The following is a 17354-nucleotide window of genomic DNA, read 5'->3' as shown; positions in this document are numbered from 1 at the left end:
ATTTGGGTCAACTAATCTTTGGGGGTCTCTGTAGAGCTCCATGTCAGTCTGTAGTCCTGAAAAAAAGGTGGCTAATGATGAGACAGTGTTACACAGGTTTGAACAGTCAGCTGCCAGCCGGAACAGCCTGGAGTTACTTCTATTATTATGGTATGTCGTACATTCAGCCAGATGTTTAACATGGATCTGGCATTTTTATCCAAGCATGGAATCCTTCCCAAGGATCTGGGATAGGCAGATGCTTGATGGTATTAGAGGTACTATCACAGGTTGTAAGTTGTTCTGAGTAAAGCTGCCTTTTGCAATTGACTGATGGTAATTTTGTCAACGCCAATGGTATTCTTGTGGTGCTCCAGTTGTTTTGGGACTGAGCCCAAGGCACCTACTACTAATGGCACTAGCTTTGCTTATTATTATTCATAGTATTATTAGTTAAAGCGGTATTCATTATTTTTTATATAATCAATATTTGGGGATTGATGAACAATCTGAAACTTCGTGAAGGGGTCAATGAGCTGAGAAGTTTAGGGTCTTCCGTGTTAGATTAAGCTAAATGGAATTGGGTAGTAAGGACAAAGGTTGTAGGAAGGTAGCCTTTGCCTTAACATCTAAACATGGATGTTACGTCAAGCTGTCACACAGGTGAGTTTGTGACAGGTCATAGCATGTTATGTGGCGGCAGCAGTCCTGTTTGTAAATCTCTGTTTCAAATTCTAAGTTTGGGTAAGGAAAGAATGAAGGAAACGAAACCCATATGATGCACATCCAGAAGCCACAGAAGAATAACACTCTGAAATAAATAAAATAAACATCGATGTACATGAGTGCGAGTTCATGTCTTATTCTTTTCTTGGTTCAACACCCACCCACCCCAATCTTATTGCTGCTGCATATTCTTCAGGGCTGAGAGTTTTCTCTTGTTTTGAAAAACAGCAACCTGAAAAATAATAGCTGCTCCTGTTAAGAGAGAGAGAACATCCTGCCCACAAAATAAGTGGGGCGTCACTGGGCTCATCCATTTTACTCCCCACCCCCAACATGCACTGGCTCCACTGTTGAAATTTCAGATTAGTCTTACCAGCTGATGGGCAGACTTGGACAGCTGCAGGGTAATATAATTCAGAGGCCATCCTTCAATTTTCTCCAAATAACTGACAGACAGCAGTTTTCTAATAGTCTGGAGCATTGCAAGACAGACCTAACAGCCAGAGAGTTGGGGATAGGAGATGGCATTGAGAAGAAGAAAAATGCTACCTTGTCAGGGTGGAAAACATGCAGCCTTGTCCTCCCTCCTATACCTATATTTAAAGGCATTAAAGTGTGCTAGAGATGTTTAATGCACATGTTCTATGTTTAAAAAGAGAAAGAATCTATGAAAATGAATTGTAACGTAAAACAACTCAATATGCATAATATTAATAAATATTGAATATTTATTAATATTTTAAATAAATATTCAAAAATCATAATGGGCAGCCTGTTCAATAGCTTTTCTCTTTCCGTATTGTTTAATCAGTGATTTTATGCCATCCTTTAATCATTATAACATTCTCTAGGCACATTGTGATGCCTAATTATATTATTTTTAAACTGGCAACATTATTTTATTTATTTATTCATTTATTTGTTAAATTTATTTGCCACCTATATCACCATGGGGCTATTCTAGATAGCTTAGAAAAAAATAAAAAGAAAGAACTGAAAAGAGGATAAACAAAACAGAAGTAAAATAATGGAGCAATACAAGAAACAGTGACAAGGAAAATAATGGGAGTACATCACTAGGCTAACAAAAAGATGGGAGGATGGAGAGCAGAGAGCAATGGGGTAGAGGGTGGGGAGGTAGAGTCCGCCATCAATCCAGCAGCCACCCCTCTATGTCCCCAGGCCAACTGGCAGATTATTTTCAAACATTATATCTCCACAAAAACATTTTTCAGAGGGTATAGGGCCATGTTGGCGAGCCTATGCCACGCGTGCCGGAAGTGACATGCAGAGCCATTTTCCCCAGCATGCGTGAGGTCACCCGGAAGAGCACCACTGTGCATTCACACATATAGGGTCTCCTGCTTGGGCGGGGGGGTTGGACTAGATGACCTACAAGGTCCCTTCCAACTCTGTTATTCTGATTCTGATTTCAATTCTATTTAATTTCATCTCGTTATATATATGAACCACTGTCATTTTGAATACACAACAAAAAGAAGAAACTTGAGAATTCCACAAGGCTACTAGTAATTACGAAGTTTTTCACCAGAAAATTGCTATTGACACACATCGGATTTTAGAACCGCCAAGATATAGTTTCTCACCGGGGTGTTATCATCAACCAGGACAGCTTTCACCACCTTTACACACAGCAGCCTCCTTTTCCAGACCTCAGGCACTAAAAAAGATGGGGGCAAAGATGGGAGCTTCTTAACACAAGATGTACAACTTGAAATCCCTAGCTGTTTGTGGCCCTTGAAAGCCTTAGGGGCTGCCAATATAGACTCTGAAAAGTAATTACTCAATTGGGAAGAAAAAGCAGGGGGAGAAAATCGTTAAATGTTTAACTGGAGAATATATTAAGTCTGCTTAATTCTAGTTAGATGCACAGGTAAATTAAACAAAATCAAATTTAATTCGCCTCATAGTCTTACACGGGGTAATGTCAAAAGGCCTACTATGATATTCTGCCTAGAGCAGGGTTTCCCAACTTTGGTGACTTTAAGACATGAGGACTTCAACTTCCGGCATAGCTGGCTGGGGAATTCCGGGAGTTGAAGTCCATGTGTCTTAAAGTTGCTACAGTTGGAAAACTCTGGTCTAGAGAAAGCACTAACCACAAATGTAAAAACTCTCTGAGTTTTGTGTATGGAGATTCTTAGTTGTCTAGGTCATGGTTGTCCTATGACCTAGACCAGAGGTCGCCAACCTTTTGGAACTCAGGGACCACCAAACTCATAATTTTAAATCCCGGGGACCACTAATATGAATTTTGATTGACGGTGGCTTGCTGACAGTGGCTTACTCTCCCTCCCCCTCCCTCTCTCTCTCTCTCTCACACACACACATGCACACACAGAGGTAGAGGTGGGATTCAAATTTCTTAACAACCGATTCTGTGGGTGTGGCCTAATTGGGTATGGCTTGGTGGTCATGTGACTGGCTGGGCATGGCTTGTATGTAAATATTATAAATATTTATGTAAATATTGAATTTTTTATTTAAAAAAAGAGCAATTTTTACCCAAAATCAGGCAAAGCAGGCAGGCAGATTGAGTTGCTCACAGAATCACAGATTCACTCAGATTCATCTATCTGCCATTGGCTACCTGAGTCTGCACTGAATAATAGAAGCTTCAGTCCTAAGGAAGGTTCGCTGTGCTTAAAAGCAGAGCGGAAGATCTAAAGATTAGCTGGAAAGCAAGAAATCCAACCATTTCCTGCTTCCTAGCTAATCTAAATATCCCGGCGCAGCAGAACAGATGATGGGGGTGGGGTGGGGGGGGAGGAAAAAATAGCAACTTAGCAGGCAAGTTTGCCAGGTAAGGAGTGAGTGGGTGGGGAGGGTTTTTGGGGGCCTGTGGGTGGTGTTGCCTTGTGTCCCTGCACAGCCTGGATTAATTGCTTTGGGGGGGGGGGTACGCTGGTGGTGACATTTCTCTGTGGACCACCAAAATTTTCTCGTGGACCACCAGTGGGCCACAGCCCACCGGTTGGCAACCACTGACCTAGACTATTGATGACCTCCTATATTACTGTGTTTTGGAGAACCAAACTTCTGCTTTACATATGGGAGTCTGAATGGATTTCCAGGAAAAAAAAGCAGACTATAGGATTCAGGTAACCCTGAGGGTTCAGATAAGCCTCCAAGTGGCCTCAATGACCGTCAGAAAGAAGGCTAACGACCACATGACTGACAGGAATATAAAACCTTCCATTGTCTACCATTCAGTCATATCTGAAGAAGCTTCGTGGATGAGAAGCGAAACGTCTTCAAGCAAAACAAGATATTCCCTTTGCCTTTTGAAATAAAACACCTTTGGGATGTCTCTGGATTTTTGTATCTTTTCTTTTATGTATACTGAGAGTATTTACATCAAGACAAATTCCTTGTGTGTCCAATCACACCGGCCAATAAAGCTATTCTATTTCTATTTCTATTTCTATTTCTATTTCTGTTTCTGTTTCTGTTTCTATTTCTATTTCTATTTCTATTTCTATTTCTGTTCTATTATTATTTTCCTGTATTGCAAATGTAAGCTGCCAAGCTCCTGTGCATAAATTGCTTGGAAATGAAGCTGGTTTAAACCCATTTCCATATTTCAACCCCTTCATCTGCTTTTGCTTGCATTTTTGCCTGGGAGACCTAAATCACAGCCTCAAACTGATGAATTGATTTGAATTCTGCTTCTGTATGTAGTGCAGCCATGCTAGCGAAGCAAGTGCTTGTCATTTTCTTTCTGATGGGTGGGGGCATGTCATTTTTATATATATACTTGCTATAGTTTTTGTGTGCCCTCCCCTCATTCCTAAGTGTACTTCTTCCTATCTAAGGCATCCATAGCTTAAAAAACAACAACCAGGGAAAGAAAATATCATTTTTGATCAAAGCTTTTTTCACTTGTTGTTGGTCTTCCTTAGAATTATAACAAGTTGGCTTGAAAGACAAACTCTTGGGTAAGATGTTGCGATGAACTCTCTGATAGTGTTTGGTTGGGCATGTGTTGGTTTTGTTACCTTCACATCATATATTCTACTGTTGGTTTTGTTCAGTGGTTATTTTTTACTTCTTGTTTTAATCTTCTACATGTCCAATGTCCCCAGGATATGGTAAAATCTCAAGATGGTGGCCGCAACAAGGCAATGGAGACTTCGTTATTTGTAATGTGAGCTACATAGGCAAAACATATAGAACAATTGGAGTTCTGATTACACTATTGCAACCACTATCTTGATCTTTTTAACCACATCCTGAAGATACCCCCTGTGGCCTGGGGTTATTTGTGACTAAAAAGGCCTTGCAGGTTAAGAAATGAAGAAATGATTGTCTCCCCGAGGGACAGATAAAGGTGGATAAGAGAAAAAGAGAAGAGGAACCAGCCAGGACACAGCTGAACTAAAAGTTGAGCTGGGGGTTGCAGCCACAATATTTAGTCTCTAGTCAGGACTGATGCATTGCTGTGTTTGATAGTTTGCACAGTACACGTAATCAAAGACCTATGAAAAAATATTCATTTTAGTTTTGTAGTTTGGTAGATGACATGTGGCAAACCCTCTCTGTCTGCTGCTTTATGGTCTTGTGTGAGTCTGTAAAATGGATTAATTTAGGTTAAAGATATGGTGTGAACATAGCTGCTCAGGGTTCATCTCAAAGCCTGAAGAAGCCAGACTACTTTGACAAACAGGTAGTCCTTGACATACAACCACAACTGAGATCAGGATTTTCATTGCTAAGCAAGACAGTTGTTTAAGTGAGTCACAGCCAGTTTTACAACTTTTTTTTTTTTGTCACGGTTCAGCGAATCACAGATTCATTCACTGAATCTGGCTTCCCCTCATAAATGTTGCTTGCTAAAAGCCAACTAGGAAGGTCATAAATGGAGATCGCATGACCCTGGCATGCTTCAACCATCCATTGTAAATACATGTCAATTGCCAAACACCCATTTTTAATCACATGACCATTATCGGGGTGCAGCAGTGGTCATACGTGCAAAGACCGGTTGTGAGTCCCTTTTTCTCCCCAATGCAGTTGTTAACTCTGCGGTAACGGTCACTAAACGAATGGACTTGGGGCTTCCTGTCCTGAACCTAACCATCTTCCTATCCCAGTCCTTACATTGGGCACCAACAATTTCAGACAGCAGCAGCATCACCACTACATGCACGTCTTCTTGACTGTCTTCCAGCTTCCTCAGGAAAAACCGCAGCAGCTCAGAAGGATGTGAACGTGCTGAGTGGAGGCAAAAATATAACAGTTATATCATGCAGGTGACTTTATGCCATTTTTTTCATTCAACCCTCTTGGTGTTTTAGGGGGTGTTGTGGTGGTAATATGGGGATGCCCCAAAAATCTGGCCCAATCTTTTGGCTGCTGGGAGATTAGCAAAATTTATTCAAAAAAATAAATAAAAATAAAAGAGGCACATTAAAACAACTGGAGGGTTAACAAACTTAGATTAGATTAGATTAACAGAGTTGGAAGGGATCTTGTAGGTCATCTAGTCCAACTCTACCCAAGCAGGAGACCCTACACCATTTCTGACAGAAGGCAGTCCAGTTTCTTCTTGAAAGTGTCCAGTGGTGAAGCTCCCACAACTTCTGAAGGCAACTTCTGTACATTGGTTGATTGTTCTCATTGTCAGAAAATTTTTCTTTATTTCTAAGTTGAATCTCTCTTCGATCAGTTTCCATCCATTATTCCTTGTCTGCCTTCAGGTGCCTTGGAAAATAGCTTGACCCCCTCCTCTGTGTGGCAGCCCCTCAAATATAGGAAGACCGCTATCATGTCTCCCCTGGTCCTTCTCTTCACTAGACTAGCCAAGCCCAGTTCCTGCAACTGTTCATCATATATTTTAGTCTCCAATCCCGTAATCATCTTGATTGCTCTTCTCTGCACTCTGTCTCAACATCTTTTTTATAGTGTGGTGACCAAAACTAGTTGCAGTATTCTGGCTGTGGTCTTATTAAGGGTTTATAGAGTGGTATTAGTACCTCACTTGATCTTGATTGTATCCCTCTGTTAATGCAACTAAGATTGCATTAGCTTTTTTGGCTGCTGCTGCACACTACTGGCTCATATTTAGCTGGTTGTCCTCTAAGACTCCAAGATCTCTCTCATTCTTACTGCTATTAAGCCTGGTTTCACCCAGTCTGTATGTGTACTTTTGGTTTTTCTTGCCTAAGTGTAAGACTTTACTTTTCTCGACATTGAATTTCATTTTGTTAGATAGGGATCAGTGTTCAAGTCCATCAAGATCCATCTGGATCTTGAGCTTATCTTCTAATGTATTAGCTTGTTTTATTTCTAATTCATAGATTTAAAATCTGGGCATAGGAGGAGGAGGAATAATTTCCCAACTTTGCCCCAGAATGCAGACTTACAACTGTGCTCTAGGTCAGTGGCCCCCAACCTTTTTTGAACCAGGGACCGGTTTCACGATTATTTATTCTTCCATGGACCGGTACCTGAGTAACGCGAGACTCCACCGCCATCGGGATGGCTCTTCGTTCGAAGCCGCCCCCCTCTCTTCGACGAAACTAAGGCGTCAGCACCCAAACACTACTTTCCAACTGAAAACCCGGAAGCACTTTCCAACCGAAAACCCGGAAGCAACCCAAAACCTGGAAGCGCTGTCGAAACAAGATGGCGGCGCCCAAGCTTTGTGGCCCGGTAAAAAATGATCCATGGACTGGTACCGGTCCGGGGACCGGTGGTTGGGGACCCCTGCCCTAGGTTACCTATACCCTACTTCCCCATTCCTAAAACCTTAACCACTTCTCCAAACATCCTTCAAACTAAGCTGAGTCTTCGGGGCTTATACTAGTCTCAGGAGCCTTTGGTAGAACCTGCAGAACTCCCTCAGTGTTATCAAAACGTAATTTTTTTCCCAATACATTTTTATTGTTTTCCACCAGTGCAAATCTTAGTTACTTTTTCAACAGTATTGACATCCACATATAATATTATCTTATACTTTAACATCTATTCATACCTATTTTATCAAAATGTAATTTTTAATGTGGCAGGAATACTGTCAAATAAATGGGTAGAAGGAATCATTCTAACATTACTTCACTTGAATTCCAGCTTAGATAAGCATCAGAGAAGTGCCTCTTGCCTGTACCTAGCTTGAGGAAGAGCTGTGTGATCTCAACAGAGTTGTGGCTCTGCCATTGAAGATGTTCCTTTTGCTCTCTGCTGCAGATCTAGAAAAAGGAGAGGTCAGCAGTCCCTGATCTTGAGAAGATGGGAGGACAGAACTCCTTGGTTGGCTAAAGATTGACGGGCTTAGGGGAACACTGATGTTTTTTAGGAAGGCCCTCAAGACGTGGTGATGTCATCAGGCTTGGGGTTCCTGGTGACATTTTAAGATGGGGCAGTGGTTGAGGCTTAGTCTGATATAGTTTTTCTGTTTGTGATTTGTATTCTTTATTTTTCATAATATTTAATTTTCAGTAATAATTGTTCATATTTTAATATTGATTACTTTTACAATGCTCTTACAGGTATCCTCGACTTACAACCATTTGTTTAGTGACCATTTGAAGTTGTAACGGCACTGAAAAAAGTGACTCATGAGTATTTTTCACACTTACAACTGTTGCAGAATCCCCTGGGTCCAGAAGTGGTATTCAGCAGGTTCTGACCAGTTCTGGAGAACCGGTAGCGGAAATTTTGAGTAGTTCGGAGAATCGGCAAATCCCACCTCTGACTGGCCCCGCCCCCATCAATTCTCTGCCTCCATTGAGGCCCAGCTGATTAACTGGGTCTTCTTTTGTTGCCCTGCACAGGAGAACGGATCTGGAAAGCAGGTTAGTGGGGTGGGGAGATTTTACAGTATTCTTCCCTGCCATGTCCACCAAGCCACACCATGCCCACCAAGCCACACCCACAGAACCGATAGTAAAAAAATTGGAATCCCACCAATGCCTGGGTCACATGATCAAAATTCAGACACTTGGCAACTGGCATGTATTTATGACGGTTGCAATGCCTCGGGATCATGTGATCATTTTTTGCTACTTTCTGGCAAGCAAAGTCAATGGGGAAGCCAGTTTCATTTAAGTGTTACTAACTTAGCGTCTGCACTGATTTACTTAACAATTGTGTCAAGAAAGGTCATAAAATGGGGCAAAACTCACTTAGCAACTGTCTTGCTCAGCAGTAGAACTTTTGAGCTCAATTGTGGTCGTAAGTCAAAGGCTATTTGTATATTATTGTTTTGTTTGATTGTTGTACGCTGCCTAGTGTCACTTCTGGTGAGATGGGTGGCGATATAAATTTGATAAAGACTCTGTGTGTGTGTGTGTGTGTGTGCCCGTGTGCATATGTTTGTGTATATTTGGCTTCTCCATCCATTTGCTAAGGGCTGTCCATCCACACTGCTTGTGAGAAAAATCAATGGAATCGGACAGGGAATAGAAATCAGTTGGAATGGAAAACATTCTCATTGCCTACTTTAAGCTCAACCTTTCCTTATGAATATCCTTTACAGTGCAGAACTGTTCTAAGTCTAACATTTTTCCAAAGAAATTTCACTGGTAAATAAATAAATGACAAGAAAAATGTTATACACATACAAGATTGCAATCTGAAATATGTCCATTCTTACCTGCAGGATCAGATTATGTGCAAGGGGCCCCACGTACATACTTGGGATTGGGTTTTTGTTCACTAGAGAAGCTTCCAGAATCTGGCCCAGGATCTGTAATAAATATGAAAACTAATATACCGTATATTTTCCTTTTTTTTCTATTTGTACTCCGAAGAAATTAGGATGAAGAAGGGAATGGGCAAGTGACAGCTGATGTTATATAATGGTTAACCCAACGTTTCTGAACCTCAGCAAATTGTGGATTTCAACTTCCAGAATTCCCAACCAGAGTTCTGGGAGTTGAAGTCCACGCAGCCTAAAATTGCTAAGTTTCTGGATTTTAACTTCCAGAATTCCCAACCAGAGTTCTGGGAGTTGAAGTCCACGCAGCCTAAAATTGCTAAGTTTGACCAATACCAGGTTAAATCGATAGATATGGATATGGATAGATATGGATCAAGAAGACCAAGTCTCCACTCAGCCAAAAAGCTCATGGTGAGATGCTTTGCCAATTCTTCTCTCCAAGCCAATATAACATCCCAAGACTGCTGGAAGAAACAACCATTCTGCCCACCTCCCACGCCATAAACTTTTGAGTTCTTGAAGGAAAGGTAGGGCATGAATGCAATAAGTTCAAAAAGAAAACAAGTCTTGAGTGACAGGAATATCATTTAGTCTGAATGCTGCAACAAATACAACCATGCTCCGGTCCTTATGAATTTTACAGAGCACGGAACTATGGAGGGGGACCATGGTGGCTTAAAATTTGTAGTACCGGATATGTCTGCATTAAAAATGGTATATAGCTGAGACAAGCCCAGCAACATGGAAATGGAACATTAATTATTGATGAAGGAAAAGGCTCACATTTTCTCAAATTGAACACTGGAAGACACTTGATTTCCCTCCTTTTGACGTAAGAAGGTCCCTCAGAAGTCTGGCAGATTCAGGCCAATTCTTCCTGAATTAACTCTCTAAGACAGGGGTCTCCAACCTTGGCCACTTTAAGACTTGTGGACTTCAACTCCCAGAATTCCTCAGCCAGCAAAGCTTTGGATTTGGATTTGGCTTCTTGGATTTTGAAGCGAAACATTATCCAAAGAAAAAACAAAAAAGCCCAGTTGCCTCCAGAAAAAAAAAGTATCTTTGGAACAACCATGACCTGGATGACTGAGTATCTCGACAGACTTTTTACCTTAGAGATATAAAAAGCTTCGGTGCTGCTGCTGTCGTACTGCAACGAGAGCAAAATGATGTCATCATAGATCTGAGTCTGGAATTCCTTCCTGGGAAGCAGAATGCTCAGCATGGGGCTTAAGGCTCTCAGAACTGCTAGCCTGACCTGCCAGGATGGACAGACGAGGAAGGGTTAATGGCGATTGTTAATATTCCCCCCCAAATGTTTCTTCAAGGAAAATACGCCCCTCTGACGTGAATGCCATTCAGAGAGCTTTGCCACCTTGCCTTGCTACACGAAGTTGAAGGCAGTTCTGGGACAGAGCCATGAGCTCCTCTGAGTTGGGAACTCACCTTGGAGTGACTGGCAGGTAACCAGGTGCGAGTGATACAGGCATAAAGTGGAAGAAGGTATCTGGAGAATTGCTGGACACTGATACGTGGGTAGGAACTCCTTTCCCAGGTCCGAAGGTAGATTTGAATTGCTTTGCATATCTGTTTCAGGGCTTGTATGTAGGGGAAACAGAGAAAGGTGAGAATCTTGGTGGAAGATAGCAATTCTTCTTGTTATAAAGAGCTACTCAGCTACTATGGGGAAGCTCAGCCAACTTTTCTTTCAAAGTCTTCAGAACCACAGCTGGCTGACACTTCAGCTTGAAGGATTCAACCTGGGTCCGCTTCTGCTTAGCCATAACTGGTTTGTTTGAATTTGGCTTAGCGTGTTGTTTGTATGAACAAATTGTCATTTGTCAACCACTCAATTCACTTTTTTTCTCTGTTTTTCATTTCTTAGGGGCTTCATTCACACAACACACTTAATCATCATCTTCTTTTAATGACTCACAATCCCTTGTGGGGTGGAGTCTGGGCAACTGAATGGAGCTGAGTATTTACTGGCCGGATGCCCTTCCTGTTGTCAATGCGGAGTTATATTCAGCAGATATATTCTCATTGTGCCCAGAGAGAGAAATATCTGCCTCTACCTAGGATCGAACTCACAGCCTCCTGATTGTGAGGCGAGAGCTTCACCTTTAGTCCATCGCACCACTCGTACAACACACTTAACATAAACAGATCAATTAACATTCAAAGTGCTTGTTGATTCATGGGGGGTCTGGGTCTTCATGTGATTCCCAGAGCTGCCAACCAAAGAGTTTGAAGGTTTGTGATGGGGAAATATGAAATGGGCTCTGGAAGCTTCACCTGTGCAAAGGGCCCAGCGCCTCCTGGTATCTTCAATTCTACGTGTGACTGTCTGCATGGTGGTTAGGGTGATGCCAAAAAAGGGGACACAGTGATACACTAAGGGGAGGAAAAGAAAGAAAAGAAGGCAGGGAGGGAGAGAGAGAAGTGTTGCTGTGATCATCTTGGAAATCTGCAACTCTGAAATGGGAGTTAATCAAGAAACAAAGATTGTTGAGTAACTCTTTGGGAAAAGTCATGAGCTACTTTTGACTTTTACATTACAGACTATTCACATATCTAGGACAAGAGCAAAGTACAATTTTTTAAAGTCTAAATTACAGGTATCCTTGACTTACAACAGTTCCTTTATGACCGTTCAAAATTACAACAACACTGAAAAGGTGACTTATGACTATTTTCACATGACCATTACAGCATCCCCATGGTCATGCAATCAAACTGCAGGCGCTTGGCAGATGGCTCATATTTATGATGGCCACAGTGTCCTGGGGTCATGTGATCACCTTTTCCAACCTTTCTGACAACCAATGTCAATGGGGAAGCCAGATTCACTTAACAACCATGTTACTAATTTAACAACTGCAGTGATTCACTTAACAAAGTGGCAAGAAAGTTTGTTAAATTGGGGCAAAATTCACTTAGCCAATGTCTCACTTAGCAACTGAGATTTTGGGCTCAATTGTGGCCATAAGTGGAGGACTACCTATATGTCTCTCTAAGACAGAGGTCTCCAAATGTGGCAACTTTAAGACTTGTGTGTCAGCCTTCCAGCAAACCTCCATTCCAATCAGTAACTCCGAGACAAGTATAATCTCAAAATTATCTTTATTAGAATAGCACCTGGCACATCTGTGAAATCTTGAAACTAAAAGTTTTTTGGACTTCCCACAATGTCCCAAACTACAATCCATCCCCCTTTCTCCCATCATCACATCACATGGACCAATCACGATCTGTCTCAGTGTAAGATCCTTTTTCTCTGTTGCGCCACACTTAATAACCTTGAACTAAGGAAATAATTTTATTTTGTCTACTTAGAACTACTCAGTTGAAATCACCCCCCCACTCCCAACTCCTCAGGCTATGTGGCAGAGTGGAATATGGCTTCCAAAGCTGACATTGTGGACTTCAACTCCCAGAATTCTCCAGCCAGTTGGCTGGAGAATTCTGGGAGTTGAAGTCCACAAGTCTTAAAGTTGCCAAGTTTGGGGACCCCTGCTCTAAGACAAGAGCTGGACATCCTGTGATGAGTCCGGATGTGCTTGGACTGGGGACAGAAGCAGTTGTTTTCCACTCTAAACCACTCCGAGCTATAACCTACCATTCCTGGTTGTGACCTTGCCCAAAGTGAGGAGAGTTAACTCATCAGGCTGGACAAAAGGCTTGAGGTGCCGCTGAAGCTCATTCATGATGACATTGAAATGCCGGTGAGCAAAACTAGCCAGTGCATTGCTGACAGCCACCTGGAGTTCCCAAGGCACCTCCTGTCGAAAAAAAGAATGAGATCATCAAAGACTATACTATGTATTTGAACGATACAGTTTGTTCAAATACAGTTTTACACGGTTCCTGCTTACCAACAGAGATGCTCTCAGCTGCTTCAAGGCTGTGAGAACAAAGCTGCAGGCAGGCTCCACCTCCAGGCCACGCTCCAGCATAGCCCGAAGGCTGCGGTAGATGGCCACCTTCTCCCAGACAAAGCCCTGCAAGATGGGAGAGAAACCGTTTCTGCACAGGTAGGGAACAAAGCCCCGTTTCATTGACAGAACAAAAAGTCAGAACGTAGCAAATTGCAGATTCAGAAGCTGGCATCTCTGATAAAAATGAGGGCAGAATGGGGATATCCTTTTCTACTGACCCGGCAGTGCTGTTTCTGAATAGTCTAGTGTTGTGACTCCGAGACTTGAACCTGATCAGTCAGCAGATGTGGGTTCGAGTGACGAAGAAGATCTGGCACTGAGATTCGAGCCTGCATTATTAAGTGACTTAGAGGGGAGTCAAGTAGAGGGAGAGGAGTTGGATTTGAGAGATGAACCTGGTGTATTGGAGGATTCAGAGTCCATTCCCTCCCCTGAAGCTACTTCCCTAGTTACACCTCAGGTGTTAACTGTTAATCAGGAAAGTGTATAGAGGCTTCAAGCGGTGACGAAACTGCCGGATGCTGGCTGGATACCAGAACTAGGAGAAGATTGAGACATCAATCTCAATTAGAAAAGAGACGTCCAGCAAAGGATTAATTAATGAGACTGACACGCTCTCTCTTAGAGGATATAAGGGAGTGTACGAGTTTGTAATCTTTGCTGGAAACAAAGTTAATTTTGCCTTGGAAAGAATTGCGTCTGATTACCGCATTGTGATTTACTAACTATACAGAATTGCCAGACAGATTCTAGGAGGATTGCCAAAGGACTGTGAAAACAGAGCAATTGAATCTTCTGTCTCTGGTTTTGTTTACGTAAAGTATTTGAACTCTGTAACTTGAAGTTTTCATCTGTGGATACAGGTGGGACAGAACAGTCTAAGACTGCAGAAAGTTATAGACCTTGATGAGCCTTGGCTTCATTGAACATAATCCAGAGTTGAAAGAGCAATATTCCATACCTCGTCCTGTTGGAGAATTGTCATGAGTGCTGGCATCACAATGGCTGGCTGGCTCCGAGCTGCATGTATAATATGAAATACTAGATCCTTTGGGTTTGTTTCTTCTGAGAATTGCAACAGTTGATGGATGGAGCAGAGATGTCCTGGGCAAAAATTCCAAAATTATGGAGGAAAAACAATAACATGCCCTTGGTTTCATGGGGGAAAAGACTTCTTTGTATTTTTAAATGTGTTTTAATTAAAAAGTAAACCTTTAATTAATAATTGAATTGAAAATTGAAAAGTAAAAGGAAGAGTCAGTTAGGAGTAGTAGTTAAGGCACTTAGTTAGAAACTGGGAGACTGTGAATTCTAGTCCTGCCTTAAGCACAAAGCCAACCGGATGACTTTGGGCTGGTCATTAAGTAGCAACTAATGGCAAACCACTTCTGAAAAAAGCACTTTGCCAAAAAAACTGCATGGAATCTAGGCAGTCACTAGGAATCAACACTGATTCATGCACGCCCACGCCCACATACACACAGAGGAGATTGTTATGCCCAAAAAAGAAATCTTTATATTCCATGCTTCAAGACCACAAATTGGTTCACAAAAGTTAGAAAATAAAAATGGCAGACAGGTGCAGCATAAGAAGGATGTCCATTTGTAGAAAAAGGGCAAAAGCAAGTAGAGGCACGAAAGATCCTTTACATTTGATGGCCTGCTACCAAGTCTATTACACATTATATTTAGTATTTATTGCATTTATTTACATTGCCCTGAACATATAAAAGTCTTACCTCCACTTGATGGTATTCCCTCATCAGCCATATGCTCATACTGCTTCTGTTTCGTGTTTACTGTCCAATGGTGAAAAAAGCAGTGATTGTGGTTTGCATTTACCCTCCCCAACTCACCTCCCATTCTTATGAAGGTGATGCAATTATTTTTCTCTTGCAGAATATGACAAGTCTTTATGGCGTCCCTATCATTGGCTTAGGTATGTGTGAACAAACAACATAATGGCTTCTTTTGTTGGGTATAGAATTGTGTATGCGGCTGCATTTTAACAGCTTGGAATTGGGCTGTACCATGATGTATAAAGCAAGCCAAGCACTAGCCTGGATAGGTTGTCATGCCCCAGAGTGAAGTTTCAGAAATGGCAAATGACATGGCAAGAAAATTGTATAGACCTCCCTCCCACCTGGCAAGGTTCTTACAGGGATCCCCCACCCAGCTCACTTTGTTCTGGGTTGAATGTTCAGATCTTGCCTTGATCATTCCCAAAGACAGAGAAGTCCTAAAGGGTGGCTGATGGCTGAGATGGACCAGGAACAGTGTGTCCCAGAGACAAGTTCCAGTTGACCTTGGTCAATGGAACAACAACCTTCACAGAGCTCTGTGACATCACTGGAAACCTGGGAGCCCTTGGTTCATTCATATGAACCATGTCAAGGAAGAGAGCCAGCAAAGAAATATTGGAGCAAGATTCACATTTTAATACAGAAGATTCTTAAAGTGAATATAAAGATAAAACCAGTTACTTTTCTTTTGGGCTTAAGGGATACAGAATTTAAAATCTATATATAACTTTGATATTACATATGCTGACAGCAAGAATACTCTATGCACAAAAATAGATACTTTGATTCCCACATTGGCAAATGGCTACAAATATTAATGGTGTTAGCCAAGATAGTTAAATTGACTACTTTGATTAGAGAAAATAATTCCATTAACTTTGTTTCTACTTGGAAACCACTTTTGGACTTTGTGGTCGAGGTGGAAAAAAACTGAAACTTTGATTTTGGGCTTTGTTGATTAGATAGGTTCCAAGTAACGAACCCAACCAATTCAGCAACTCTGAGACTTTTAACTTTCTCAGAGAACTGCTTTGTTGAGTACAACATTTTGGCAGTTGAAAAACAAACCAGCTCTGGCTATTTCCCATGCTTTCAGTACAATTAAAGATTAGACAGCTCCTTTCGTCACAGGTCACGTTGTCCAATTAGATGTTCTGACATCTCCTTGGTAACCTCTTCCAGTCTCTGGCCAGTACTGGTAGGATGATCTTGGTTCCCATGAGATAGAAAGTTGTTGATGTCTGGTCTGATATTCTAAAGCTCCCTCCTCCCCCCAAAGTGTGTCAAGCTGAGAAACGGGGAAAATGGCTGCAACAGGCCCAATCTGTTTTGAAGTTGGCAATAGTTTGTTGTCGAATGTTTAGTGTACGCTATTATGTAAAAGTAAAAAGTTGAGGTTGTATGTTATTACCTTATTCTACTGGGTTGTTGTTGTTTTTGCTTTTTCCCTTTACCTTATACCAGGGGTCTTTAAACTTGACAGCTTTAAGACTTATGGACTTCAAATTCCCAGAATTCCTCCTCCAGTCATGTTAGCTCAGGAATTCTGGGAGTTGAAGTCCATAAGTCTTAAACTTGCAAAGTTTGAAGACCCTTGCCTTATACGGTATTTTTTCCCCTTCCCTTTCCCTCCCCTATTTTCATTTTTCTTTGTATTTCTGTAGTTTATATTTTGATAAACTAATTAAAAATTTGAATGTAAACAAAGGGACGAGTCCAAACACTAAGGTAATCCCCAAATCAGGAAAGCAACTTGGAAACCCTTTGCACCAAGACAAATTCCTTGTCTCCAATCACACTTGGCCAATAAAGAATTCTATTCTATTCTATTCTATTCTATTCTATTCTACAGGTAAAACTCAAAAAATTAGAATATCATTCAAAAGTTCATTTATTTCAGTAATGCAACTTAAAAGGTGAACCTAATATATGAGATAGACTCATTACATGCAAAGCAAGATAGTTCAAGCTGTGATGTGTCATAATTGAGATGATTATGGCTTACAGCTCATGAAAACCCCAAATCCACAATCTCAGAAAATTAGAATATTGTGAAAAGGTTCAATATTCTAGGCTCAAAGTGTCCCAGTCTAATCAGCTAATTAAGCCATAACACCTGCAAAGGGTTCCTGAGCCTTTAAATGGTCTCTCAGTCTGGTTCAGTAGGAATCACAATCATGGGAAAGACTGCTGACCTGACAGTTGTGCAGAAAACCATCAATGACA

The 17354-nt window shown here is 41.4% G+C and overlaps 1 protein-coding gene across 1 annotated transcript; it reads right to left on the bottom strand.

Moving 5' to 3' along the window:
- Window positions 1-5276: 5276 nt before the first annotated feature.
- LOC148132704 (maestro heat-like repeat-containing protein family member 2A) lies at window positions 5277-14311 on the bottom strand. Its single transcript, XM_087952849.1, is given in 10 exon segments — window positions 5277-5294; window positions 5804-5940; window positions 7835-7916; window positions 9323-9415; window positions 10500-10646; window positions 10835-10995; window positions 10998-11040; window positions 13024-13170; window positions 13264-13389; window positions 14288-14311. Coding segments are annotated over 10 exon segments (978 nt in total).
- Window positions 14312-17354: the final 3043 nt, after the last annotated feature.

Source organism: Notechis scutatus, chromosome 1, assembly GCF_049901735.1.
Source record: "Notechis scutatus isolate UNSWTSFEM ecotype Mainland chromosome 1, rNotScu1.2, whole genome shotgun sequence".
Taxonomy (NCBI): Eukaryota; Metazoa; Chordata; class Lepidosauria; order Squamata; family Elapidae; genus Notechis; species Notechis scutatus.
This window is presented reverse-complemented; position numbering and strand designations above follow the sequence as displayed.